The sequence below is a fragment of the Aureobasidium namibiae genome, assembly GCF_000721765.1.
Source record: "Aureobasidium namibiae CBS 147.97 unplaced genomic scaffold scaffold_15, whole genome shotgun sequence".
NCBI classification, from domain to species: domain Eukaryota; kingdom Fungi; phylum Ascomycota; class Dothideomycetes; order Dothideales; family Saccotheciaceae; genus Aureobasidium; species Aureobasidium namibiae.
Genome location: NW_013581194.1, coordinates 85,779 through 111,597, shown reverse-complemented (window position 1 = coordinate 111,597; position 25,819 = coordinate 85,779). Strand labels below are relative to the sequence as shown.

General features: G+C 51.2%; 12 protein-coding genes across 12 annotated transcripts; 6 read left to right on the top strand and 6 right to left on the bottom strand.

Annotated features, from left to right (window-relative positions):
- Positions 1 to 56: 56 nt before the first annotated feature.
- M436DRAFT_53094 (acetyl-CoA synthetase-like protein) lies at positions 57 to 2,078 on the bottom strand (the record flags this gene model as incomplete). Its single annotated transcript, XM_013569411.1, has 4 exons — positions 57 to 103; positions 159 to 1,284; positions 1,335 to 1,633; positions 1,745 to 2,078. The coding sequence occupies 4 exons, from the start codon at positions 2,076 to 2,078 to the stop codon at positions 57 to 59; spliced, it is 1,806 nt and encodes a 601-aa protein (XP_013424865.1).
- Positions 2,079 to 2,276: 198 nt separating this feature from the next.
- Positions 2,277 to 3,275, bottom strand: M436DRAFT_52941 (uncharacterized protein; the record flags this gene model as incomplete). The annotated part of the gene is made up of 1 exon (XM_013569380.1): positions 2,277 to 3,275. One exon carries the CDS (start codon positions 3,273 to 3,275, stop codon positions 2,277 to 2,279), a length of 999 nt encoding a protein of 332 aa, XP_013424834.1.
- Positions 3,276 to 3,902: 627 nt separating this feature from the next.
- On the bottom strand, positions 3,903 to 5,540 carry M436DRAFT_52927 (cellobiohydrolaseI; the record flags this gene model as incomplete). Its single annotated transcript, XM_013569378.1, has 6 exons — positions 3,903 to 4,344; positions 4,401 to 4,615; positions 4,671 to 4,766; positions 4,820 to 4,968; positions 5,026 to 5,193; positions 5,255 to 5,540. The coding sequence occupies 6 exons, from the start codon at positions 5,538 to 5,540 to the stop codon at positions 3,903 to 3,905; spliced, it is 1,356 nt and encodes a 451-aa protein (XP_013424832.1).
- A 1,976-nt stretch (positions 5,541 to 7,516) lies between these two features.
- M436DRAFT_53024 (glycoside hydrolase) lies at positions 7,517 to 8,868 on the bottom strand (the record flags this gene model as incomplete). The annotated part of the gene is made up of 5 exons (XM_013569398.1): positions 7,517 to 7,759; positions 7,879 to 8,006; positions 8,065 to 8,301; positions 8,351 to 8,679; positions 8,729 to 8,868. Coding segments are annotated over 5 exons (1,077 nt in total), but the record flags the coding sequence as incomplete, so codon positions are not given.
- Positions 8,869 to 10,432: 1,564 nt separating this feature from the next.
- M436DRAFT_53008 (uncharacterized protein) lies at positions 10,433 to 11,260 on the bottom strand (the record flags this gene model as incomplete). The annotated part of the gene is made up of 1 exon (XM_013569396.1): positions 10,433 to 11,260. One exon carries the CDS (start codon positions 11,258 to 11,260, stop codon positions 10,433 to 10,435), a length of 828 nt encoding a protein of 275 aa, XP_013424850.1.
- Positions 11,261 to 12,471: 1,211 nt separating this feature from the next.
- M436DRAFT_15046 (GrpE nucleotide exchange factor) lies at positions 12,472 to 13,093 on the top strand (the record flags this gene model as incomplete). Its single annotated transcript, XM_013569312.2, has 3 exons — positions 12,472 to 12,540; positions 12,607 to 13,008; positions 13,061 to 13,093. Coding segments are annotated over 3 exons (504 nt in total), but the record flags the coding sequence as incomplete, so codon positions are not given.
- Positions 13,094 to 14,010: 917 nt separating this feature from the next.
- On the top strand, positions 14,011 to 15,421 carry M436DRAFT_74944 (pyruvate dehydrogenase kinase-like protein; the record flags this gene model as incomplete). Its single annotated transcript, XM_013569495.1, has 3 exons — positions 14,011 to 14,125; positions 14,177 to 15,302; positions 15,358 to 15,421. 3 exons carry the CDS (start codon positions 14,011 to 14,013, stop codon positions 15,419 to 15,421), a joined length of 1,305 nt encoding a protein of 434 aa, XP_013424949.1.
- Positions 15,422 to 16,185: 764 nt separating this feature from the next.
- Positions 16,186 to 16,650, top strand: M436DRAFT_52869 (uncharacterized protein; the record flags this gene model as incomplete). Its single annotated transcript, XM_013569367.1, has 1 exon — positions 16,186 to 16,650. One exon carries the CDS (start codon positions 16,186 to 16,188, stop codon positions 16,648 to 16,650), a length of 465 nt encoding a protein of 154 aa, XP_013424821.1.
- Positions 16,651 to 17,772: 1,122 nt separating this feature from the next.
- On the top strand, positions 17,773 to 19,539 carry M436DRAFT_84187 (toxin biosynthesis cytochrome P450 monooxygenase; the record flags this gene model as incomplete). The annotated part of the gene is made up of 4 exons (XM_013569494.1): positions 17,773 to 17,829; positions 17,879 to 18,070; positions 18,157 to 19,149; positions 19,207 to 19,539. The coding sequence occupies 4 exons, from the start codon at positions 17,773 to 17,775 to the stop codon at positions 19,537 to 19,539; spliced, it is 1,575 nt and encodes a 524-aa protein (XP_013424948.1).
- A 416-nt stretch (positions 19,540 to 19,955) lies between these two features.
- On the bottom strand, positions 19,956 to 20,522 carry M436DRAFT_66019 (uncharacterized protein; the record flags this gene model as incomplete). The annotated part of the gene is made up of 1 exon (XM_013569454.1): positions 19,956 to 20,522. One exon carries the CDS (start codon positions 20,520 to 20,522, stop codon positions 19,956 to 19,958), a length of 567 nt encoding a protein of 188 aa, XP_013424908.1.
- A 1,354-nt stretch (positions 20,523 to 21,876) lies between these two features.
- On the top strand, positions 21,877 to 23,005 carry M436DRAFT_53043 (neutral protease; the record flags this gene model as incomplete). Its single annotated transcript, XM_013569402.1, has 2 exons — positions 21,877 to 22,105; positions 22,164 to 23,005. 2 exons carry the CDS (start codon positions 21,877 to 21,879, stop codon positions 23,003 to 23,005), a joined length of 1,071 nt encoding a protein of 356 aa, XP_013424856.1.
- Positions 23,006 to 24,684: 1,679 nt separating this feature from the next.
- M436DRAFT_29540 (uncharacterized protein) lies at positions 24,685 to 25,305 on the top strand (the record flags this gene model as incomplete). The annotated part of the gene is made up of 1 exon (XM_013569320.1): positions 24,685 to 25,305. A coding segment is annotated over one exon (621 nt), but the record flags the coding sequence as incomplete, so codon positions are not given.
- Between the last annotated feature and the right edge of the window lie 514 nt (positions 25,306 to 25,819).

The window sequence follows — 25,819 nt, the reverse complement described above, 5'->3', positions numbered from 1 at the left end:
GATTTTATGTTTCATCCTGCCTTCCCCTGACTGAAGTCTCACGAAAAGCACCTCCCCTACTGTTGAGGTCCGAAGACTTGAATGACCAACTGCTTCTTGTTGACTGCATACAGAGCAAATTAGCAGAGGACGTAACTGTTTCCAAAGCGACAACTTACTCTTGCCCATGGCATTCCTAGGAATACTCTCGACCACTCTCAATTCCTGAGGAATCTTGAACGCGGCCATCTTGTTCTTCAAGCCTCTTCTCAGATCCATAGCACCAAAAGGCTTTCCGTTTTTTCCAGCAGTCTTGCCCGCTTCACTCAACACGACCACTGCAGCGACTTTTTGACCCCATGTCTCGGAAGACAAGCCTACTACAGCACATTCGGAGATGGCAGGAATGGACAACATCTCTCTTTCCACCTCCAGGGCCGACACTTTCTCTCCGCCAACTTTGATTATGTCGGCTGAGAGACGGCCGAGAATGGAGTACATTGGTCCTTGCGCCCATTCCCCCGAAGCGCCTTTGCCTGCAGAAGGGACGTTCCTTCGTACGGCTACATCACCAGTCTTGAAGTAGCCGTCTTCCGTGAACTCCTTTGCTGTGGCTGTTGGGTTGTTCCAGTACTCTTTGAAGATGGTGGGACCACGCAATTGGATCTCGCCACTGCGTTCCTTACCACTAGAGTCGAGCTCCTCGCCAGGCTCGATGACAGTCTTTGTGTCGAGGTCGACCAGGCGAGCCTCGACAGATGGAAGTGGCCAGCCCACGCTTCCGTCTACGCGGTCCTCGTTTGCAAGACCGCATGAAAGAGCCATGCCTACTTCCGTCATACCGTAGCGTTCGAGGAGTACGTTTCCGTTGCTCAAATCTGTCCAGGCTTGTTTCATAGGAGTAGGTAGAGCTGCCGAGCCACTGATGTTCAGGCGCATGTTTTTCGGGTGAAGAGCTTCTTTCGTCGCGCTCTGCATATCCGGACTGAGAGTGCTGTGTGACTGAAGTAGTCTGTTGTATATTGTGGGTACGACAGTAAAGAACGTGATGGGCTTTTTCGTCTGCCCGGACGAGGTCGAGAGGAACGGGGCGGCAAGACGCGACCAGACCGAGTCAACGGTGAAGGGAAAGAGGAATTCGATGGTGCTGCCGGCAAGCAGTGGGGTCAGGAGTGCATTGACTGTGCCATGGATGTGGTGGAGAGGCAGGACGTGGAGGAAGTGATCGGTAGGTGAGTAGTGCCATGCTTCAGAGAGGGATTTTGCCTGGGCCATGAGAGTATATTGTGGGAGCAGTACTCCTTTCTGCTGCTTGTCAGGACTTCTCTTCGCTTATGCCAGTTGACAAGACTCACAGGTCTGTTGGTCGTGCCGCTGGTGTACAACATCATGCCGCCCTTGTCCTCTTCCATTTCCTCAAGCACGACGTCTTCCTTGGATTTACTGCCTTGGACAATCTTTTCCCGGCGCGAAAGGATGGGCTTCTTGTCCAGCTCGCCGTTCAGGACATCGTCGGCCTTGGTCGCAAATTTGGAGGATGTCGCCAGCACGAGTGCACCACTCTGATCCAGGATATATCTCAACTCTCCAGACGGAAAGGCAGGCGAGAGTGGTACGGCAATGGCATTGGTACCTAGGATGGCGAGTAGCGTCACTGTTTGACCACATACCTCAGCAAGTGCATCTCACTCAGACCAAACGGCATCGAAACAGGCAAACACAAGGAACGGGAACAAGGAGATAAGGAAACGAGAGCAAAGCGCACCTACATAGTCATAGCTGTTCTCTACCAAAAAAGCTATGCGCTCGCCTTGCAACGCTCCAGCATCTCTACCGGCATCGTTGGCAAGTCGTTGTTTGGCAATTGCGACGTCTTTCAGAAGCGAGCCATAGCTGAATTGACGACCTGACAAGGAGTGGATCACGGCCGAGCTCTCTGGATCGTGCGACTTGATTGCTTCGAATAGAGGTGTACGCGGCAAGCTAGCCAATCTGCCGGTTGTAATGCTCCTGCTTTTCTGTCCGGTGCAGCGGAAAGCAGCTGTCGACCACGTGGGCCGGCGTGACAACAGCTCCAGGTACCTTTTGGACAAGCCCATGAGTAGCACAAATTCGAGACAGACGCTTTTCTCAGTCTCGTGGTCGCGAGTAGAAAGTGAGCAAGAGCTTTGACGCACGTTTGCACTTTTCCTCCGGCGTTTGCGGATTTTGCAAGATTGGTGTTCATACATATTTATACAGAGGTTTGGAGTATCTTGTTCATGTCAAACCTAACGAACATCGACGTCTTGTTACATTCACTTCGAGTCCCAGCCCCAAGCTCTCTTGATGCTATCTCCGACTGTCTCTCTACCACGTTCCCTTCTGCTTTCGCGCACCTTCTTCTCTGCTTCATAGTGCTCATGGACGACAGCGGCATACTCTGCGTTTGCTCTTGCCTCGGCAGCCATGAGCTGAATTTCAAGCTCACGCTCAGCATCCTTCTTATCCGCTAGAGATTGTTCAATAGCTTTGCGCTTTTCTCCCGTGTACATGTCCAATCCTTCTCTTGTTTCCTGTGGTTGTGCAACCGGTTGTCGCACTCCCAGGATCTCGGTGGTCGACGTGCTTGTGATGAGCGGCTTGAACTCTGGTGCGGGCAGCTTCTTCTCCTCGGCCTCTTTCATGGCCTTCTCACGATCCAACATTTCGTGATATAGTTTGTCTGCGTGCATTTGGATGCGCTCTTCCTCGTCGACAGTGCGTTGCATGCTCATGTATCCCAGAGCCTTGAGGAAACGCGCCTGCATGGTGTAGCAGCGGTTGAATGCGCGGGTGGGCTCCTTGCAGAGGTACAGCTTTCCCTTGATGCCGCCGTTCTCGAAACACTCGTGCTCGGCCCATTGCTCCATTGCGCAGTTTTCGAGCGCCGCTCGGGCGACTCTGGCTTTGCGGTCGTTGTATGTGTCGATGACATCGGATAGTTGTTCGCTCTCGCTGCGTCCGGCTTGCTCGATTTGTTCTTGCGAACGGTAGTTCTTCCAGAGGTGGGCATATCTGCCATCTTGAAAAAGTGATTGCGGCGGTGCTGCGTTCTCGTCTGTTTGAGACTGTGTGGATTGTGATGGTTGGTCTTCGGTGATGCCAATCTGTGCGCGATATGAAGGAGCCTCTTGTGGTAGTTGTGTGGGTTGCTGCTGCTGTTGCTGTTGTCGCGTCTTGGATTCCTTGTCCAGAAACTCTCGCAGCGACGGGTCCAGATTGTTCAGCGCATCTTTACTGTCGCTGTTGCTTTTGTTTCCCCAAAACCAGCTCATCTTGTCTTGAATGTATTAGTTGTGTGAAAAGGTGCGACGGAGATGGTTTGCGGCCAATGAAGGAAGTTGCCGCACTCGACTGCGTCTCTCTTTCCCCGCCGACCTCCTCCCTCCATACTTGAATCTCAACACTACACGAATATTCTCTATACCGAATTTTGGAGCCATCAATCTGGACTTGCCCGTGATGTTATCTCCTTGTTGGAGACGGTTCAAATTCCATACGTGATGTCAATTCACCGTTCCTAGAGGGCAGAGAAGAAGAAACCGCTAGAGCCTTTTCTCTAGCCGGGGGACCAGCGACATTACCTTCATCTCTTGACTACGACGGTGCTTATCCTAGCCTCCTGCGGGCTTGCAGGTCACCGAGACTCTTACGATATGGAAACTCGAATATTGACGATTTCACCACCGGCGATACATTTTGGACTCTGTTTAGAAACACTGATATCATTCTGATTTCTGCATACTCGCACCAAAGGCTATCTGAAAGAGTGACAAGAATGGTATGTTTAATCACATATACTCCTCCGCAAACGAATGTGAGAGTTGTTGCCGTCTCTTCATTGGTGATCGGGAGTTGAGAGCCCGTCTTACTCGGTTGTCTTCAGTAGAAGGTCCTGCCCTCTACTGGGACTTGTAGGTGGAGCCAATGGCTCCGAACTTGACGTTGCTGAAGGTGACAGCAGCATTGGCCTGTTGAGATTCGACATCGCTGGGCTTACCAGAGGTGGTGGCGCAAGTGCCACGAGCAGCACCGACCTTGTTGGAGCCAACGGGGTAAGTAGAGTCGAGCCAGAGCATGTTGGCGGTGTGGTCATCCCAAACACTGAAGACAAGGGCCATACCAGCATCGAGATCCTTGCCGAAGCCAGCAAGACCACCCTTCTGGGAGAACGAGTCGGGGTCACCGGTGGTAGCCTTTTGCTCCTTGCAGAACTTGTCGGTGATCTGGTTGGTCTTTGTGATGCCCGAAACGTTGGTGTCCGCCTGCTGGATGACCTTGCCGTTCTGGACGTAGATGCGGCGGATGGCGCTGAGAGTGCCAGTGGCGGTGTTGTCTGAGGTGCTGTGGAGTAATTGTCAGCGAAGTGCAACACAAAGGACATTCTCTACACGGCGTACATAAATTGGGTGACTACTGTCATCTTGGACTTGGAGTCAACGGTCTTTCCAGGACCGAAGAAGTTCTGGGCTCCGAATCTGTAGGGGTTGAGGTCACAACCATCCTTGTCGCAGTAGCCGTCGTAGCGAGACTCGCCAGAACCGCAGGTGGTGTTGCCAGTGCAAGGGCCGTTGGTAGAGCAAGGATGGGGAGTGAGGGCAGTGGAGATTGAGTTCTAGAGAAATGGTCAGTCAATTAACCAGGGTGAAGCTGACACGTGTTATGCTTACAGCCTCCCAGATATCCATCTCAGCACAGCATGAACCGCTGTTTCCGGTTCCAGAGTTGGGGTCTCCACTTGCTGGAGTCCATCCTTCAACGTTTGCCTGTTCGGCAGGTCAGCTTGGGGCCTACAAAAGACGAAGAGTTGTCTACTCACCTTGCCGGCAATGAACTTGAGATCTCTTGGGCATTGAGCGTCACAGTAGCCTGTTCCATAAGGAGCTCCAGCCTTGTTGGTGGGGTACTTGGCAAGACCGCCATCGGCATCCATCTTGACAAAGTACAAGGCACCGTTGATACCGCAGCCTGCAAGATGGGTCAGCTGGCAAATACAGGCCAACTTTTCTCATTCAGGAGACTTACCAAGACCGGAGACATCGACGTCAAAGGTGAATTCCTGGTTCTTCAGCTTGAACATCTCGTACTTGTTGCCATTGATCAAGTAGACACGAGAGCCAATGTTGTTTCCCTGCTTGAGCTTCAAGCTGACAGAGTTGCCGCTGGCCTGGATACCGTAGGTACCAGAGTAGTCTGCAAGAGAGAATATGGTAAGTACTTGGAATCCAGGGGCTAAATTCTGTCGACCACTTACCTGCTCCATCAAGAGCGCAGTTGGCAGCACATTGCACGTTGTTGGGGCAAAGTGTCTTGTCAAAGGTGTTGCCGGTGTAGCAGTTGGTGTATCCGCTGGTCGAGTGCAACCATCTCCAGTTTGCGTCGAGCACAATGTTAGTGCTCACTGTCTGACATTGACCTCCAGCGGTACACTTCTGGTAGCTCATGGGAGGGTGGGTCTCAGCAGTCGAGGTGCCAGCCTGCTGTCCGAGAACACCATGGCTCAAAGCCAAGAGGGCCGTCAGAGTAGAGGCAGAGATCATTGTGATGGAGATGAGAGGATTCGATGGTAAGAAGAGAGCTGAAGAGATGTCTGATCTGAGTGTTCCATGGCGGTGGGTTTCTCGTATTTATATTCGAAGCTCCTGTTGTTGCTGATCACTGAACGAGCAGCGCTTCACCTCCTGTCTACCCGAGGAAACCATTACCAAATGCCTTCTCTTCACGCCGGCTGCTGGTAGTAGTCCACTTGAAGCATAGATGACCGTGTCGTCGCTCAGGTTTTCCTCATCAGCGTGCTTGCATACCTGCGAGTCTCCGTATTCGCATGTGTGCTCGCTTGCAGCGTTCCAGGGCAGAGGATGGAAGATGACCAGGTGACTAGGTTCACTGGTTAGTAGAACATCAGATCAATCTATTCGAGGATTTATCCGTTTCGGCTGCGAGAGGGTTCAGAGAAGGTGGTGAAATTAAGGCCTTGCATAAGCTTCCCCTCGTTTGCGTCCCGCCCCGCAAACATGCACCCCGGACGCCTTGGGCACCAATCATCTGAGTGTGATGAGGGCTTGACCTCCGATGTGAAGTACAAAGGAGAAGGTGTCCGATTATATTGACTACGCCGTATGTTGTTGGCTCTATACTAGGTCCAGGCCCCTCAATATGATCCAGCGTAGTAACGGACCGAAGCACCGAGAGTTGATCGTGGGAGAAAACAGGTGCTATGAACGGTGGACATCAAGCCCCTCAGCACACAGTGGCAAAGCCATAGTTACGTCCTTAACATCCAGGAGAAGCCTCGCTTGGATCATGTCTCTCCCATGGCCAATACAATCTATGCAATGGAACTCGAGTGGAAGAGCGGACCGGCTCGCCATTAGTATAGTTCCTGCGGTCTACTGCTACTCGCCACTCATCAGCTACAACGGTATTCTGTCTGTGGATCTTCAAAGGTCCAAATTCTTCCAGTCGAGCCCTATCACAATGACCTCCTCCTTTTGATCACTTCACCCCTGCCCTGTTTCTCCGCCAATTGTTTAGAGCCTCGACGGATCATCACCGCGCCATTGACCTTCCGTCGAAGTGTAAAAAAACTCGCGAAAATCAGGGCTCAGTTTCTAGCTGTGGATGAAACGTGGCTGCATCTCGTGTGTCACCTTGTCCATGCGGCCGTACCCATGACAAGTCATGCGAAGTCTTGCATGCATACCAAGAACCATGCTTATATCAATAAGCGGGGTATGCAGTGGGTACCTAACAGGCTTGTCGATCACTCAGACTTCACTCTCTCCCCGTTTCAAGGGTCTATAATGCATGTAGCTGTGAAAAATGCATAGTAGTTTCGAGCAATGGATGCCCTCAATTGGGAAGCGACGTCACGTCGGATCTCTTTGGATGCATTTCGATTTCGTAAACGACCATGCGTTTCCAGAGTAGAAATACTACTCAATATCTTTATGGGAGGAGTATGAGGGTCATAAAATTGGCATATGTCGAAGTCCAAGCCCTGCATGCTAGAAAGTTCTCGGCTGGAAAAATACTCCGGTTTCAACTAAAAGCATGACCCTTGGATACAACGATGCATGATCACAGTCCTACACCGGCACTGCACATCGATTGATTTCTGGCGAGATTCTCTTATCTCATGGCGGCAGAAGAAAACACAGCTTGGGGTGTCACTTGAAAGATATTGGAACGTCCTGAACCTCACACTTGCTCAGGCTGGATCTGGAGATTGAATGGATTGGCTGTTATTCGACTGCAGAAAGAGGCGAAAGCAAGAAACAAGATATGAGAGGGCAATTGTGAGAAGGACAGACAATTAGATGACCAATAGCGAGCGAACGTGTTTTGAGAACGAAAAAAAAAACGAATCTCTCCTCTTCTCTGTAACAGTGACCTGGCTCTCTCCCCATCCTGCTCTCGATCCATATGCAGGCACACAGACTGCTATGGAGACGTACAGCGTTTCCGGCGAACAAAAAGCATACGTAGAGAGTGTGTTGACACCGGAGATCCAAGCTCACAACGCAGGGTTAGCGTTCTTGAGCAACTGCTCGAAATAAGCCTGGAACCAAGTGCCCGCTTCAGGAGCAGGCTTGAGAGCATCAGCGTAGCCACAATGGGAATCATATCTAGGAGAAGTAGAGTCCGAGGTTCCGTCAGATTCGCCGCCGGGCTTGACCCATACAATTGCATCGACCAGCGCATCGCCAGTGTTTGTGGTCGGACGGGTACCGAAACCAGTGTTGATTACGTTGCACCACTAAAAGTAAGGGTACAGTTAGCATGTCTTTTATGTAAAGGCAATAAAGGTGCAGACGAAAGTCGAAGAGACAACTGATGGCTCTTGACCTGTACTATCTGTACACTCACTTTACGTACGTCTGCAAGGGCCAATTGAGATGTAGGCTGAACACCTGAGCGGCCTTGGTCAATGATGAAATGTGCTGGGAAGCCTTGGGCTGTCAGGAGAGGAGCAAGAGCATTGACGTAACGCTGTTCGTCGAAGTCTAGTTTGGAGCACAGTAAGCATTTCTTTTCTTCCAATCACGATGGATGATCACATACTAGGGTTGCTCTCTGTGTACGAGGGAGCTGCGTCGAGGTGGAAGGCGTTGTAGTTGGAGACGTCCGTGGCAATTCCACGAACAGCCTTGGGCTTTCCTGCGGCTGTATAGATGCTTGCAAAGAGGTCAGCAGCAGGGCCGATGTTAGCTGGCCAGCCTAACCATCCTCCGTGGCCTCCGTCTAGGTACATGGCGACGTTGTTGAAGTTGAGAGTCTTGATTGCGTATTCGACACCACCTGATCAAGTCAGCTTCACGTTTGTCAACAGGTATCTGTTCAAACGTACTGATGTAGGCATCGTGGGCTTCCTGGCATTTGGCGACGTTCGAGTTGGTGACCAAGTTGCCAAGACTGTCGGGTTCGATAACAAGAGCGACCTTAGTCGAGGAGTGCTTCTTGAGGATAGCAGCGATCGAGTCGATGTATGCCTTGTACTTGGTGAGACCATCCTTGGCGACGGTCAACTCTCCGTTGGAAGCAAGGGCGGCACAATCACGGTTGGGCAGGTCATAAACCACAAATGCTCCAATGATCTCGGGACTTGCACCAGCAGCATTCTGCTTCTCGATGTCCGCGAGATAGGTGTCCATAGTAGGTACCTTAGCGGCGGTGTCACTGGTACCATCAGTACGATTCGAGTTCAGGCTTCGCTGAAGAGACTTACAGCCAGACAAAGGTTCCAATCTTTGCAACTGCACTAGCCTTAGCTCTGAGACTGCTTGGAAGAGCTGGAATGGCAGCAGCAATCTCAGAGGCGTAGTAGGGGTTCGCGTAGATCTGTCTACCAGCGAAAATGTTCCCAGCAACATTGGTGGAACCTGGGGCCGAGGTGGTGGGCGTAGTAGCAGTTCCTGTACGGGACGTGATCAAAGTCGTGCCTGCACCAGAGGTCGTAGTGGTGGTTCTTGCAGAGGTCGTGACTGGCTTGGTCGAGGTAGTAGCTGGTGCAGCTGTGCCAGAAACACACTGGAAGTAGTCTGGAGAACAGTCAATGCTTGATCAACCTGGTAGGGACCTCACAATTCTTACAAGGGTTGACGGTGGAGCAGGACAAGCCCGAATCACAAGTGCCACTGCCAGACCAGTTTTGACCGCCGCACTGTCCATAAATGGAGATGCCGAGTGCGGATGGAATGAATGCAAGCAGAAGAGCGGGAATCATCTTTGTAGACTGTGATAAAGATTGTCCTTGATGTTACCTACCAGCGCTTCGATGGGTCTTTATAGCGTTTCCGCTCTCAATCGAACACGTCAAGGAATGGATAAAATGGAGTCAACACTGCTCGTACATCCGAATGTCTACATCCAAGCGAAGTGGTCTAGAACTTATCCGAAAGATATTGTGAACTTGTTTGTCGAGCGTGCATACTAGCGAAGCTTGATCCCATGCAACTCATGGATGCATCCAAGCCTCTGGCTTCTCGTTCAGCAGTTCAAAACATTTAGCCGCTGGTGGGAGCGTGCAGGAGCGTCAAGGCGTGCTCCCATGGCGCTGGCAAGGGACCTTTGTTCTTCCTACTCTTATGTGTTCTAGAGGCTCTAACAGACTCACCTTTGGCACGTCGCTAGGAGACTCCGAAGGGCGATCTCCAAGGCGCGGTGCAGCAGAGCAGGAACGGTGCATGCAGACAATGTGCTCGGTTAAGCATTTGTAACCTCTCTAAACTCAGGCTATACTTTCAGTGAGGCTCAAGAACAAAATCGGACGTCGACATGCAGGATGCTGCAGTCAAGAAATTACGGGGTTGCGGGGGTGTGTTTGAGCCTTCGAAGTTTGACGAGATGAAGTCCAAGATGCACAAAGATGGCATGAATACCGACGGGAAGACTTCGGTATTTGTGGCTGTCGGCTGGGAGCGGATCAGATTAATTATACCACTCCATCACTTGACGATTTCCCACGAATGGCAGTATGCTGGACAGGTTCATCTTCGCGACAGATGGCCTAGTCATTCTCGAGAAGAAGGACACCTCGGCCACAGTCTGTACTACGCCAGCTGACAAGGTGTTGCGCCATGCTCCGGCAAACCCATCGTTTCATATATTGATCTCGAAGTCAATAGGCAGCGACAGATGAATGTTACGTCCGTACTCTGTGTATGGACATGTAATAGATGAACCCTTCGTCTCCACGGCCCGCCAAGCCGATATCCAGGTATCGTTTGGCTAAAATCCATCGCCATAAGGTCAGACTCCAAGCATTGCTCAATTAAGAGAAAAAGTCGTGCGGCAGAGTAGCCAAATATGAGGTTGCGATGGAGGTGAAAGCTTTTTCAAATAGCAGTCTGCAGGGAGTACAGATGGCTGGCTCGCGGAGCGTGGCATTGGCTTCTGTAAGAATGAGGTAGCAGATGCTCTAACGATATCTTCAAACCTCTGACAACTCCTTGTCCTTCACGACTTTGGGTCCCTCAATTTTCTTGATCTTTCTTCCCTCCCACCAGCACATCAAACCACCAATCATGCTTACTGCGCATCCTAGACCAATAAACAGGCCCGCTCCCCATGTTGGACGGTCAATGCGGTTGTAGGCCCACATCATGTACGCCATTCCGACTTGAAAAAGCGTGTTCAACACCATCATCCATACCACAAAATCCATCTTCCACGACGCTGTAGGAGGTGCACTCTCTCCCGAGAACGTTTTTCGTCGGATCAGTGTCGGATCCACGCCGGGCTCTTCGTGTTCTAGCAGATCGCCTTCTCCTAGACGGAACCAGCTCACATTCCTCGCAGCCAGTCTTCTGATGGCTTGGGAACTTCTCTCCGATTGACGCCCAAAGCGCCACACGCATAGCCACCACAGGTCTCTAAACCTCCAAGGTGCAAGTCCCCAAGCCGTTAAGCAGAATAGCGCGTTCAAGATTTGTGAGTCAATCTCAATCCAGATTTTGCGAGGCGAGGAGTCTGCGTCGCCGCCATCGGGATGGTTCATGGCGGGTGCAGCCTTGAGGATCAAGAAGAAGAGCATAGCGCCCCAAGCCACAACATTCAGGCCGTACAATGTGATTAGAAATCCAGTTGGTGTTTTGAAAAAACGCCAAAAAGCGATGAGGCCGGCGATGATGGTCTGTTTCCATGTCTTGGGCGTCGCTGAATCTGTTGTAGAATCGGTGGAGCTTTCGATGAGTGGCTCCAACGATTTCTTGTCAGGAGTAGCCAAAGATGACTCGGGCGAGATGTTTGGCAATGTCATTGCTCGTTCGTTGTCGCCAGGTTTTGGAGTCGCAAGTCTCGTCGCAAGATGTCCATCCGTGTCGAAATCGATGTTGTTCCCGCGCAGATCGGTAAGATTTGGTGCATGTGCAATGGCACTTCCTGTCGCCGCCCACATACCAGGCTGTGGATCATAGCTCAGAATTTTATTCGTGGTGCTAACTGACGCTGCGCGTATGCGTCCAAGCTGCAAAGGCAGAGACGATCGTCTAGGCAAGGCGCCAGGCTGGGGCGATGGTTGTGTCATGATAGCAATGTTGTGGTGTTGATGATGGAGGACGATGAAGGAAAGATGCACCTACCTATATTCTCACATTGAGAATGGCAGTCACACCTGTCGTTGATTCAGCCAAGCCGAGGCGCGTGTACAAGGCCAATCAGCAATTACGATGGTCGAAAAGTCAACCCAAGTGAGGAGCGTTGGAAGGCTTGATCGCATGCGCCTCGGAAGGGCTGGAGCCTGGAAACGAGAATACGCGATACAGCCTGTACGCAGAGTGGCTGAGACGACGAGGCATTGTAGCTGGCGGGGTTCTCTCATATTCTCTCCCTTTTGCATGCGCTGGAACCGGAGCTGTGAAAGATGAAAGAGGCTCATTTGGCTTACTCTTTCACCTAGTAGTCCTGGTGGGCGGGCACTTGAAAAAGGTTTGTAGCGTCTTCGGTCATTCGACGTCAATACTGTAGATTGGCACCACAAGCGATGACTAGTGTTACAACAGGTTGCAGAGTTGACAAAGAGCATTTCCGTTTCGCCCGCGACACGGTCTACAGTACTCGTGTCAAAACAATCGAAGTGGACAGAAACAATTGGTCGTGGATGGACGAGCATCACCGGAAGGTGGTCGGGCGCGATCGGCGGCGTCACCAGCTCGAGGGCGACTTTCTTGGCAGCCAAAAATCTCCAGAGAGTCATCATCATAAGACTCTCTTGTACAATTCACTTGATTGACTATTTGTCTCTTGACCACAATCTCTTCCAGTCGCCACATCATACCTTTCAACATGAGTTTCAGATTCCTCGCTAGATCCGCCAGGCCTCTCTCGCAAGCCGTCGAGAGCAGAGTACCTTTCTCATCCAGAGCTGTTCAGCAGGGTCGCGCCATCGCTGCCGTGCGAAGCTACTCGACTGCTCCCGAGACTGGCGCCAAAGAGAGCAACGCTGCAGCTGAGAACGCAGACAAGGCTGCCGAAGCCACCAAGGAGGACCCTGTCCAGAAGGAGCTCGAGGCCAAGAAGAAGGAGGTCGCCGATGTCACGGTCAGTTGGCGCATACATGCACACAGTTGAACCAAGGAACAGCAGTGCTGAGACAATCAATTTCAGGACAAGTGGAAGCGTCAGATCGCCGAATACCGCAACTTGCAAGAGCAGACCAAGCGTGAGGTCCGCGCAGCCAAGGATTTTGCCCTCCAGAGTTTCTCCAGAGACCTGCTCGACAGCATTGACAACCTCGACCGTGCCCTCTCGGTTGTTCCCAAGGAGAAGCTTGACGGCAGCAACAAGGACCTTCTCGACCTTCACTCTGGTCTCAAGATGACCGAGACTATCCTCATGAACACACTCAAGAAGCACGGCCTCGAGAGATTCGACCCCAGCGCTGAGAGCGACAAGTTCGATCCCAACATGCACGAGGCCACATTCCAGACACCCCAGCCTGACAAGGAGGACGGCACCGTCTTCTTCTGCCAGTCCAAGGGCTTCAAGCTCAACGGCAGAGTCATCAGAGTGAGTACATGCAATAGCAGACTACGAAGAGGAATACTGACAAATCCTGTAGCCCGCCAAGGTTGGTGTTGTCAGAAACTCATGAACACGATACTACGAACGAACACGCATGTTATTTTGATGCATATGGAGGAAGACAAAAGTAATTCAAAACCGGGTTTTGTATTTTTGTGCAAAAGCAAGCATGTTGGCAATATATGGCTGGACGGACGATGGGTATGGCGTTCAGGTAGACTGGATACATTCCCCTCTTTTGACGGATCAGCGAGGTCTGTCGTGTAACAACACTGTATATATAGATGGTCTGTATGATGAGAAAGAGCAGATGATGGAAGAGCTAAATTGAGGCACGTGAGGTAGTTCTTCTGAGCGTGCTGAACATTTGACGCCTAGAGTAGACGATCAGGTGTCACTATAGCTTACAATCTAGCACAACATCTTCGAGATACCGTAGGTCGCATCGGGAGCGAGTCTCTTCGTTTCGTTGCTGATATACTCAGTACTGCTGTGCAGAAACATGGTCCGCGCTTTCAAGAAGAAGAAACTCCGGCTTCGGCCATCTTTGCCGGCGATCTTGAGATCCTCGGCCACTGGACTAACAAACCACGAAAGGGGAGTTGTTCCTCGCCTGTTCATTTCAGGAGCAGACATAAGATCGAGAAAGGGCTCGGTGTGTAATCGTCCGTATGAGAAGATGGGTGATGACGAAAAATAATCGGCAGTGACAGCCTCGGCACGTGAAGGCAGATGTGCAACGAGCTCGGTGCGATGGAGGTTTTGAGAGCTGGGGAAGGTGCAGTGGGCAACTGGGGAAGGTCTGTGACGCGGGCGGCCTCTCGCACCGTTGACTCACTTTCCACCCATTTGTTGCTCCCACACAACTCACGACTGTGACTCGGAATTGTCCTTCCTCTGCTGAGCCCTCGCCAGCACGTAGCCTGAGCTCGCGAGCTTGTCAACCCCCCGAGGACTTCTGGCCGCAAGGCCTCGACAAGCCCAGCCATGTCGTGGAAAAAGTCGACCGAGCTCATGGACACGATTCGCCATTATGCAAACTTCCCTGCTACCGGCGTGAGTCTGCGCCAGATGGTCCAGTTCGGCGAGAGGCCGTCCGTCGGTATGTGAGACGAGCCCACCCAGACCTGCCCCTCACTGACGACATCCTCAGGCACCCTATTCCGAGCCTCCCAATTCATGTCCGAAGAGCTGCCTATACGTTTGGCACATCGCGTCCAGGAACTCCAAGAGCTGCCCGACGGCCTGGGCGACATGCCCTCGATTGGCCGAGTACGAGACTGGTATGCCCAGTCCTTTGAGGAAATCACCACTCTTCCGAAGCCAACCCTCTCGTCCGAGATCCGCGAACGTCTCTTGAAACCGCAAAACGGCAAGAACTCACGCATCTTGAGCGAGGCCACCAGAAACCCCAGCGTCCACCAGGGCCAGTACCGCTCTCAGCTCCACCACAACAACGACAATGCCGAGAGGAAGAATTCCCTCAAACGTTATTACAGCGCCGGTGACGACACGAATGAATGGCCGCCAGAGTTGAACGACTACAACACTCGGTTTTCAAAAACACTCGAGAAGATCAAGCGCCGTCACGATAGTGTCGTGACCACTGTCGCACAAGGCATTCTCGAGTACAAGCGCAAGCGTCAACGAATGCAGATTGATCATAATATCCAGGCTTTCCTCGACCGCTTCTACATGTCCCGTATCGGTATCCGCATGCTCATCGGACAACACATCGCTTTGACCGATCAAAGAGCTCATTCGGACCCGAACTATGTCGGAATAATTTGTACAAAGACAAACGTGCGTGATTTGGCTCAAGAAGCCATCGAGAACGCACGTTTCGTCTGCGAGGACCACTACGGTCTTTTCGATGCGCCCAAGGTCCAGCTCGTCTGCAACCCCGATCTCAACTTCATGTACGTTCCAGGCCATCTGTCGCACATGCTTTTCGAGACCCTCAAAAACTCTCTCCGTGCCGTCGTCGAGACCCACGGTCAAGACAAGGAAGACTTCCCTGTCACAAAAGTCGTCGTGGCAGAAGGAAAAGAAGACATCACTATCAAGATCTCAGACGAAGGCGGCGGTATCCCAAGAAGCGCCATTCCACTCGTCTGGACCTACATGTACACCACTGTCGACCAAACGCCTACTCTTGACCCTGATTTTAACAAGAGCGACTTCAAAGCTCCGATGGCAGGTTTCGGTTATGGACTGCCCATCTCGAGGTTATACGCTCGGTACTTTGGTGGAGATCTGAAGCTGATCAGTATGGAAGGGTAAGTGCCAAGTACTATCTTGCGACATGCAACTATTCGCTAACACGACGTTCAGCTACGGTACTGACGTATATCTCCACCTAAATCGCCTGTCTTCCTCTTCGGAGCCACTCCAGTGACAACGACCAGTCATGAGGGATGAATGGTTTCAGCCAGTCATCGACAGACCGATGGTTGACGAAGGCTCACCATCAGATTTCCCATCCCAAGGATTGACGCGCCAGCCACAGAGAGCCCCTTTAAAGAAGCCCTCTATGCAGAACATAAGTCTGGCCATGGCATCTCGCGCGATGAAATTGAAGCGTGTTGCAACTCGTGAAGTTAGCGAACGACGACAGGTCGGAGACGCTGAAGAGATGGTCAATGGTCCTCAAGACAACGCCTCGCCCTGGTGGAAACATGTTAGTATGGAAGAGGGTATGTGAGAACTCATACTACCTCATCGTTACATGTTCAGAGAAGCGCTTGTGCTGCACCTCATGGTTTTCTATGTTCTCCTTTTCTCTTTCTCTTGTTCTTACGACGATGCATGGCATTAGGCGTTTTCGGTGGATTATGTTGTAACAATTGGAGATGATGTATATTCCAGTCTCTTTCTCATACCGACTGTACTATTGTGTAACTGTGCTTAATTGGAAATGTATATCGGCGATCACTTCAGTTGTGACCATAGTAATGCATCTGACCGAGTCGTGAAAGCAGCCTCTCCGGCCCCACGAATTTGTTTGCGACGCGTCTTCCACGAGCTCATGTCCACCAACCGTCAATAAGCCATCGCAATTCCTTAATACAATAACACAAACTACCGGTTCGGTAGCCTCCAACAAAAAGAAGATCCATCGTCGGCGTAGACTTCATACACAACAAGGCATAAAACGAAGCAATGACAACACAAACATGGCCCTCAGTCACGCCAGTGCACATATCAAAAAACATTTCTATATCATCAACATTGACGCCGGACGCCAACAACCCACTTCCGCAACTCTTACACACCCCATCCGGCCTAGCAATCCTCGAACTACAAGGGACCATAAACTTTCCCACAGTCACTGCACCCGAAGGATCATCTCCTCCGGACACCAACGCCTCTACAGAAGTCGGTCGCTTGGCATTTCCTCACTACACAGAAGGCGTCTCGGATCCAAATGGCGGAGCATGGATGAAAAGGGTGTACTTCTACATTGGCAGGCATCAACGCATGACCGGTGAGATCAAGAAGCTCGGCAAGCCTGTGGCAGTGTTGAGGAAAGCGGAAGGCAAGGAAGACGGCTCGGTTGAAGTGGTAGAGATTGTGAGGTACAAGATTCTGTTTGGTAGTCGACCGGAACCTGTCAGCGAGGAGTGAAAGGATTCGAAGGAAGAGAGAGATGCTCTGGGTGGGCACGACGCAGTCTTTGCAGGATTCAATGCGGATGCACATAGCAAAGAATTCTGCTTAAGTTGATGTGAGATGACGAGTCTTACGGAAAGCTGCTGCAGATGGTTGACCATGGACATGGACATCAAACCTCAAGACTCGTGCCTCTAGCGGATCTAGCTTGGGAGACCAGCCAGGCGATATCAAAAAGTGAAGTCGTTTTTGTCGGCTGGAACACCCGGGCCAATCACCAAGTTTCATGTATTTGTGCACTTCGAGGACGGAATAATGCTACTGATTCTTTATAACATCAATCGGAATTCATTGCCGTCATTGTGAGATCTAGACACTCCGTACAGTAAGCACTACAATCAAGCGTTCGCAGGTGATGCTTATGTTATCGCGCATGCTCAGCAAAGCTCGGCCAAATGTGTGGCCGACGATGTCTCGACATTCTCTGCCGCGACGCATGAGTTAGTGCTAGGAGAGTAGCAGTGCTCACCCAGCAAATGAGTGGTCGGCGTCGTCATCTCGCAGACTCCAATAGCAAGGTGCGAAAAACACATGAACATGCGATATTATGCAACACGGTCGCATTGTTGCCGCTAGGGCTCGTCACAACCGAGGGAGTCGGGGATGCAACAACGAGCCCGAGTTTGCCGATCTTTTTGACACTACGTGCAGGGCGGCAGAACATGGCCGTTGCGGGTCGCGCCTGTCAAACGAGCAAACTTCCTCATGTCAAGGTTCTACGAGACGAACTCACTAGGATGTCTCTGGACATTCGTCTGGCCGTCGGATCATATCACCGCCATGACGCCGTGCCGAGCCTAGAATCGTGCAGTCTTGTGATGATTTTCATCGACTGTCCGATGCATATACGAACCATGTCAGAAGATGAGGTGGTATTTGTACGACCCGCCTACAATAGCGCTTACCGGTCGTGATCATCAGCATTGGCTCCCTTGTAGTCGGCAACCGGCACCAATACGTGATGCCTTACGAGTGTAACTATAAAGTGTTACTTCATCTTCCTGCTGATCAGTCTTGTTCTCTTGTTTGTTCATCATTCTGCACCTAACACCAGACACCGACTCCGCAATTGATGTCATGGAGACTCCAGCCCACTCTCATGCTCTGACCATCGTCAGTAGTTTTGCTGCTCTGGTGATGCCTAGTTTCTCTACCGACAACCACCAAAACTGACAAACTCCAGTACTTCGCATATCAGTTGCTTAACGTCATATACACTATATTCTTCCATCCATTGAGCAATGTTCCTGGTCCTTGGTATCTTGCTGCCTCGCGCATCCCGTACATACGCCACAGTCTGAATGGTACCCTGTTATCGTGGATGCAAGAACTACACGAGAAGTATGGTGAGATCGTTAGATACAGCCCAAACGAGGTAAGCACTTGACAACTACAGCTGTCCAAAACGATCTCGATTGTCTGCATTCTTCACGAGACAAGCCAGGCTGATATCTGGCATAGGTGTCTGTGATCTCGGGTAAAGAACAAAATCCGTGGCAGGAGATTTACGGCTTTCGCACTGGCAAACAGAAGCACACCGGAAGTTTTGAGAAGGACCCTGCCTGGTACCCTACACCGATGGGTGGAGTTCCTCACCTCATTGCCGCCCCAGGAGATAACCACGGCCGGCAACGACGTGTCATCAGTCACGCATTCTCTGACAAAGCCCTTAGAGAACAAGAAGGCTTGCTCCAATCTTACGTCGATCTTCTCATCTCGAGATTTCGCGACATCTCAGACCATTGCCCGGACTACGCTTCGGGTGGTGACGGATGGGACTCTACCGGCAAGATCGAGCTTTGCAAATGGTACAATGGCTTCACATTCGATGTCATCACCGATCTGAGCTTCGGGCATCCTTTTGGTTCTTTGGCGGACATGAAACAACATCTCTGGGTCAGCAACATCCTCGAAAGTCTCAAAGCTGTGAAGTTCGCCTACGTCACGTACTACTTTCCGATCGTCAGGAATATGGGCTCCTTGATTATCAACAAATCGCAGATCCAAAAACGTGCTGAGCTTTTCCAGTTGGTCAAAGCAAAGACTGCAGACAGAGTCGCTGCGGAAACACAACGACCAGATTTCATATCTTCCATCTTGCAAAACTCGGAAGGTGAGGGCAAGAAAGGTGAGGGCCTTCGCAAAGGCGAGCTTGAGAGTAACCTTGGTATATTCCTCGTGGCTGGTACGGAAACAACAGCGACAACATTGTCTATCGGCAGCTATCTTCTGCTCGAACATCCGGCTGTGATGGACAAACTCAAGCATGAGATCCGAAGTCGCTATAAGAGCAATGGCGAGATCACTGTCGATTCTCTTGTCCACCTTGAATACCTGAACGCCTTCATTCACGAGATCTTGCGTTGCTATCCTCCTGTTCCTGCGGGCTTCCTCAGAAAGGTACCGGAGACAGGTGCGGATGTTGCTGGAGTACATTTTTCAGGCAAGGGCAACGTGAGTCCTTCGTCATCTAGTTTCTTTGTCGTCATTTATCACTTACATGGAATTCAGGCCTCAATCTCTGTCAGCCAATACGTCGCCAATCGCTCTGCTCTCAACTTCGCCGAGCCAACGCGATTTGCTCCAGAGCGTTGGCTTTCTAAACCCCCACAAAAATTCGCCAACGACAATCTCGCGATTGTGCAACCTTTCTCTTTCGGGCCTAGAAACTGCTTGGGCAAGAACCTCGCATACGCAGAGCTTCGCTTGGTGTTTGCGAAAATGTTGTTCAACTTCGACATTGAGCTGGATCCAAGAAGCGCTGGATGGGAGAAGAGACTTGAGCATCACACTCTGTGGTACAGACCTGATCTGTGGGTGAAGTTGACGGCGGTCACAGAATGAACGAGACCATGAGTGTATCGGCATCTGGTCGATATCGATGAGGAACGGAATGTCATGAAATCTTTGTTATCAAGGACATCCTTATGTTGTCACAAACCCCTCTCCGTTTGCAAGACCATGTGAGACAGAGAGCTATACAATTGCACAACAAGTTCGAGAAACAGAGCATTATCCACAGAGATGCGGTGAATCTTGAGCTCTCCTTGGATTTGTCTTTACGTTGACAGATACTATGCCTTTCTATAGTGACTACTCCGTGGACCTTTGTAGAGGAAGGACACGAGATGCGCACTTGCATCCCAGTTCCTTGACGAATTGACATTGTGGAAGGTGAGGTCATAAATTGTATTGCATGTGATCGTTTCTAAGTATGCAAAATCATGGTCCATGCTTCCATCGACAGCATGACACGCGGTTCAGGAAGTGTTTGCTTCCCCAAGCTGTAGTTCCACACTCTCACTGCTGATGTTCTCGTTGATATGACTGTCACCGATCATGTCCGAGAGCTCTTCGTCCGTGATCTGCGATGCTGGTTTCGCCCACACAGCTTTCCACGCACCTTGCGTCTTGATGCGATAGACTTTTCCGTCCTTTGGAATCCAGGGAAACGAGAGGTTGACTTCTCTGCTGGCAGTCGACTGAGGAGAGACTTCTACTACTGCATCGCGGGGAGGAGGGAGCTTTCTGTTGACCTTCATCTGCGGCCCCGGTACTGCCTCTCCGGTCTCGGCATCTTCCAGCGTCAGAGCTCCGATGTTCAGAGCCTGTTCGTCCAGAGGGGTGTTCCAGGTGAGCAACGAGAATGTGTGTTTCGGGCTCTTATTCTCGATGGTGACTTTGAGGACAGATGGAGACGAGCCAGAGGACAGTTGGATCTTGAGATCGGACGAAGACATGTTGTAGGAGGTTGGGGTGTTGTATCTGTATATGGCGGCGAGGGAAACAAGGCAAAGTAAAGACACGAAAACTCTCTGCACTGCCATGGGTGGTAGATGCCAAAGCAACGATGTGAGTTGTTAGTTGCTGGAGCTATATCATGTGAGTTGTCCTCTAATCAACAAGGCGTCAACATGCGGTCGGTCAGGAACGGAAGGTCGCATCGCTCAAGTGCGATAAAGTGTATGCATTATCTGCCCCTCGTCAACGACAATATAGGCGCATAGAACATGAAACTTGAGAGCTAGGAGAGTCGCGACACGAAGTGGAGCTTCGCGAGGCTTGGCACTTGCGTGCCTTCCTGTTCTGGCTGCCAAGTTCTTGGCCATCCTGCGACTACTACAACTCGAGGCTCGATCAACGGTCTTCTGGTATATCGAAGCAACCAGCCCTCTCGTACAGCTGTACAACCCACGCGATACGGACGCAGCAGCAGCAGCAGCCTCGGGATTATCACAACCTCGGCGTTGAGAACTCGCCAACTGTCACAGGACAGGTTTCGGGTGCGCTCAGCAATATACGCTCTCGACCCAAACGCCATCTTGTCTTGTGAATGGAGATGCCATTGACTATTCCATGAGCATCGATCTCACTATACGATACCATACAGATCACATACACCCACACCGCTGCTTATCTGGTCTGAGGATCTTCCTACAAGAACAAAGGCTTTTATAGAAGGCAACAATTCAACATTCGACTTCGATGACTCGGCTAAAAGAATATGGAAGTGGTCAAGACCTGCCGTCAAGTAGACGACAACAAGTGAACCCTGGTTTAAGCTTTAGCTTGTACTGCGCTCAGACGACATCAAACGAGGCTAATGCTCCTATATCTTTACGACCGAGAACATCGACCAATCGCTGTAGTTTCTTTGGATGTGCCACTTGATGCTAGGAAGTGCCAAATGATCCAGCAGATAATCTAACCAATCCGGCCGTGAGACATAGCATCGGGTACATCTCCTTGTAGTAAAACTTTCCACAGATGAAGCCAGATCACCACGCAGTAACCTTTCCCCTCACATGGCCATGCAGGTCCTACCGCTCATCACCATTCTACCGACCACATACCCTCTAGTTTGCATGTCGATATCGTGCCCAAGCTATATTCGCCGTTTCTTAATATGCCCAAGCGGCCAATAACATGAACTCTACTAATCTACTACAGCTACAGCATGTATCGAGGAGGTCGCCTATGGCAGATAGCTAAGATGAGAACATCGGGAAGGTCATCATGGTCTTCGACGTCTTCACTGGGCGTAACAGGATACAAATACGTGTAGGTCCCTCGCACAAAACATCTCATCACAACATCACTTCAACCTTCGTTCCACCTTCCTTCGTTTCTCACACAATCCCCCAAGACTTTCCGCAGCCTACAACCCTTTTGTATCCAATCATGAAGATCACTCTTGCCCAGTTCCTTGCATTGGCAGCTACCGCCAACTGCGCTGCAATCAACCTCGAGACTAGAGCCACTCCCCTCGATGTCAAGCTTACTTCTCTTGGAAACTCCAAGGTCAAGGCCGAGATCACCAACAACGGCGATGCCAGCTACAACCTTTTCTACAAGGGTACTTTCCTCGACACCGAGGCTCCCGTTGACAAATTCCATGTCTCTACCGCCGGTAAGTCGTTCTCAGCACTTCTCTCCTTGATGACATAGGTACTGATGATTTGTTGCAGAATCCAAGGCTCCTTTCACTGGTATTCTGCAGCGCCTGGCTTACACTCAGCTGAGCGAGGACGTCTTCAAGCCCATCATGGCCGGTCAGACAATTGAGGTCGAGGTCGAACTTGCCGAGCTTTACCAGCTCTCCTCCAGCGGAAAGTACGATGTTCTCGCAGCTGGTGCCATCCCATATGCTGAGCTCAACTCTACCGCTCTGACTGGAAGTGCCCTTGCCTTCACCAGCAACACACTCTCCGTGGACGTTGATGCCGCCGAAGCAGCCAAGGTCGAGAGCGCTGTCAGCAAGCTCTCGAAGCGCACCACCATCCAGAGTGATTGCACCGGTACTCGCCTCACCGCTGTTCGCTCCGCCCTCAGTAACTGCCAGAAGTTGGCCACCGCTGCTGCCACTGCTGCCACCTCCGGCTCTGCTAGCAAGTTCCAGGAGTACTTCAAGACCACTTCGTCCAGCGTCCGCAGCACTGTTGCCGCACGCCTGAGAGCCGTTGCTTCCGACTGTGGCTCGACCACCGGCGGCAAGACCCGTACTTACTGCACTGACATCTACGGCGGATGCTCGTCTGGTGTCCTTGCTTACACCCTCCCCTCAAACAACTACATCGCTTACTGCCCTCTCTTCTTCAGCGACCTCCCTGGACTTACTGGTCAGTGCCACGCTCAGGACCAGGCCACCACCGCCTTGCACGAGGAGACCCACGCCCCTGGCGTTTACAGCCCCGGTACTGAGGACAACGGCTACGGCTACAGCGCTGCCACTCGTCTCTCCAGCTCTGCTGCAGTCCTCAATGCTGATTCGTATGCCCTCTACGCCAACGCCATCTACTCTGGATGCTAGATCAGCAAGCTTGGCCGCCATCTCATGAGATTTCGCGCGTAGTGTTCATCCTCTGTCTGTGGATCCACGCTGGCTCTGTTCAACACAGCGTTGTCCAGTCTGGCCTCAGCCGAGGATCTGATACAGGTGCGACTATTTACTCTGGAAAAGCGAGACCCTGATTACGGGTGTGACGATTTCATTCTTAGCATGCATGTTTCTTTATCTATCATTGCAATATCCATCTGTTTTACCTCATCTTCTTCGTTGCCATACAATCTGTTTCGTGACTGCCAGACTGAGCTGTAGATTGCTGCAAAACAAGTGCTCCTACACATCCTCCCCCTATGCAAGATATGGTCACGCAGGTGGCTATAGAAATGCGCAGTCTTTTCAGTAATTGGGGAGCATCCAAAGAGAGTCGATATATTCTGGGCTCTCTGCGTACTTTGCCATTCCCGCCTATGTGTTGTCGTGAGAGCGGATCGACAGAGTTCAGCACATGATGTAGATGGATGATGTAAAACAACGGAACTGTTTCAATAAGAAGTGTGATGGCTTGGAACTCGGAAGCAAAAGAGAATGCAAAACATACAGCAGCAGGGATTCCCACGTGGTCACCCACCGTAGTACTAATCTGCCGTTCAACTGCTTATGTATGGCAGAGCGGACGGGATGCCCAGTTTTCAGCTGACTGTGGCCGTATGTGCTTAGACCCAATGATGTATTGGTTATAACCCTATTCTTTTTGCAGCTCTATGCTGCGCCCAGCCGCTTGGACCCTAGATCCCATCACCGGAGACCTTGACGTTCGTGGATTTCGTGGTCGGCTCGCCAGTATCTGATGTCCGATGAATCTTCCAGCGTCAGTGAGACTAGGAGTAAAGTCGTTGCGATCAACCTCGTAGATCAACACGAATACGATGCGACAAAGTCCTAGCCTCACCGTATGTCAAACATTATGGATCTTCTGTCTTCATCCAGCGTCTCCCCTATAGCAAGGCACAATGTTCCTTATACTATAGATGGAGCCAACGAGAGCCGAGAGGATATTCTTCTTGAAAAGATACTCTCTGGTTTTCTCAGAACTATCGTGCATTCTCATAGCAGGAAGTCTCAGATATCTTTGCATACGAGAAGGGGGCTCAAGACGACAAGGTTCGGACCCCTCGACGCGTGTCTGTGCAGTTTCTCCGCAAATATGGATGCCTGTTTCACATGCTTCCAGGAGACACGCAGGTGCAGAGTCGTATTCAACTCTTCAAATGTCCAGAATCTTCTTCATGCATCGCCCCATGCTTTTGACGTGTTCGCTATGCGAGCTTTATCGCGCATCCTCGTCGGCGGGTTGATACTGGTGACGCTGGTCTGGCTTAAAGGTCAATTCGTCAAGCTTCATCAGTCCATCCTCGAACTCGACAGATTATCACAGGACGGCGGGCTATTGAGCCATATACACTCGAATGGCAGTAATGGCTTGAACAACTCAGTAGAAGATCCGCTGATAGCGGTCATGAACGCCATCAACCACTCTTTCCTCAACGGCACCATCGAGAAACTTGCGACGCCCAAGTCTGGCCTGCGAGACACGAGGAGTAAGGTGGTCGTGGTTGTCAAAACTGCAAAGGAGAGAACGCAATGGGTTGAGAGCATGCTGTCCAAGTGAGTCTTTGTACGTAGCACATGTCCGAGTGGTGTTGACCTCTTATTCTAGTTGGCAACACGCGATCTATGTCACCGATGATCGGAAAGCACCCTTACACACTGCGAGAAACAAAGGCAGAGAAGCAAATGGCTACCTCACCTATATCATCGAGAACTACCACCAGCTGCCCGAAACAGTCGCCTTCATACACAGCCATCTCAGCTCCTGGCACAATGATCAAAACGCTGCAAAAGCACTACAGTTGCTGAATATCGACTTTGTGCAGAAGAATGGATACGCAAACTTCAGATGCCATACCACCCCAGGTTGCAATCCAGCAGAGATTCAGCCGTTCCGCAACAAGAAAGAGCAAGCCGGTATAGACAAGCATGAGGCAGAGACCGAGAGAGCCTTTGCCAAGGCATGGACTGAACTGTTCAACTCGACCGCCGTTCCCGAACAGATCGGAGTGGCCTGTTGTGCGCAGTTTGCTGTGTCTCGGAAGCAGATCCTGCAAAGACCGCTTGCGCATTACATCTGGTTCCACAGCTGGCTGATGGAGACTTCGTTGAGCGATGCGACTGCAGGAAGAGTGATGGAATACCTATGGCACATCATCTTCGGTCAGGAAGCCGTCTACTGCCCAAAGGTCCATCAGTGTTTCAGGAGTGTCTATGATATATGGGATATCCTGTCGTAGAAGCCACAGCGCTTCCATTGTTGGGACGAAGGAATCCCGCTACTGTATAGATAGTCCACGCCATGCGGCACAGTCTGAGATTCAGCCGCCGGTTCGCTCTTCCTCCCACCCTTGCAAGACATTCCTGCTCTGCCACATCGCTTACCCGGACAATTATTGCTCCTGAACAAACACAACCAATCGATGACACAGAGCTGAGGGGAGCCGGTGACTGTGAGTAGAATTATTGTCTCTTCCTGAAGAAGCCGACTCTTTGAAATCCGAGGTCGGGCCCACGGATGGACCAAGCTTGTCGAGACTGAACAATAGCCGTCCAGAACCCAGGGAGAACGGAGTTCCTTCGGCAAGGTAGGCACTCGTCACCCGAACGTACGTGCCTTGCACAAAAGAATGCACAACTTCCACCCTTTATCGTGCTCTGACGATCAGAGTTCTGGCTGCTTGCAAGCCAAACAGCGTTGGAACATTCCAATTGACCGTTGCACGGCGC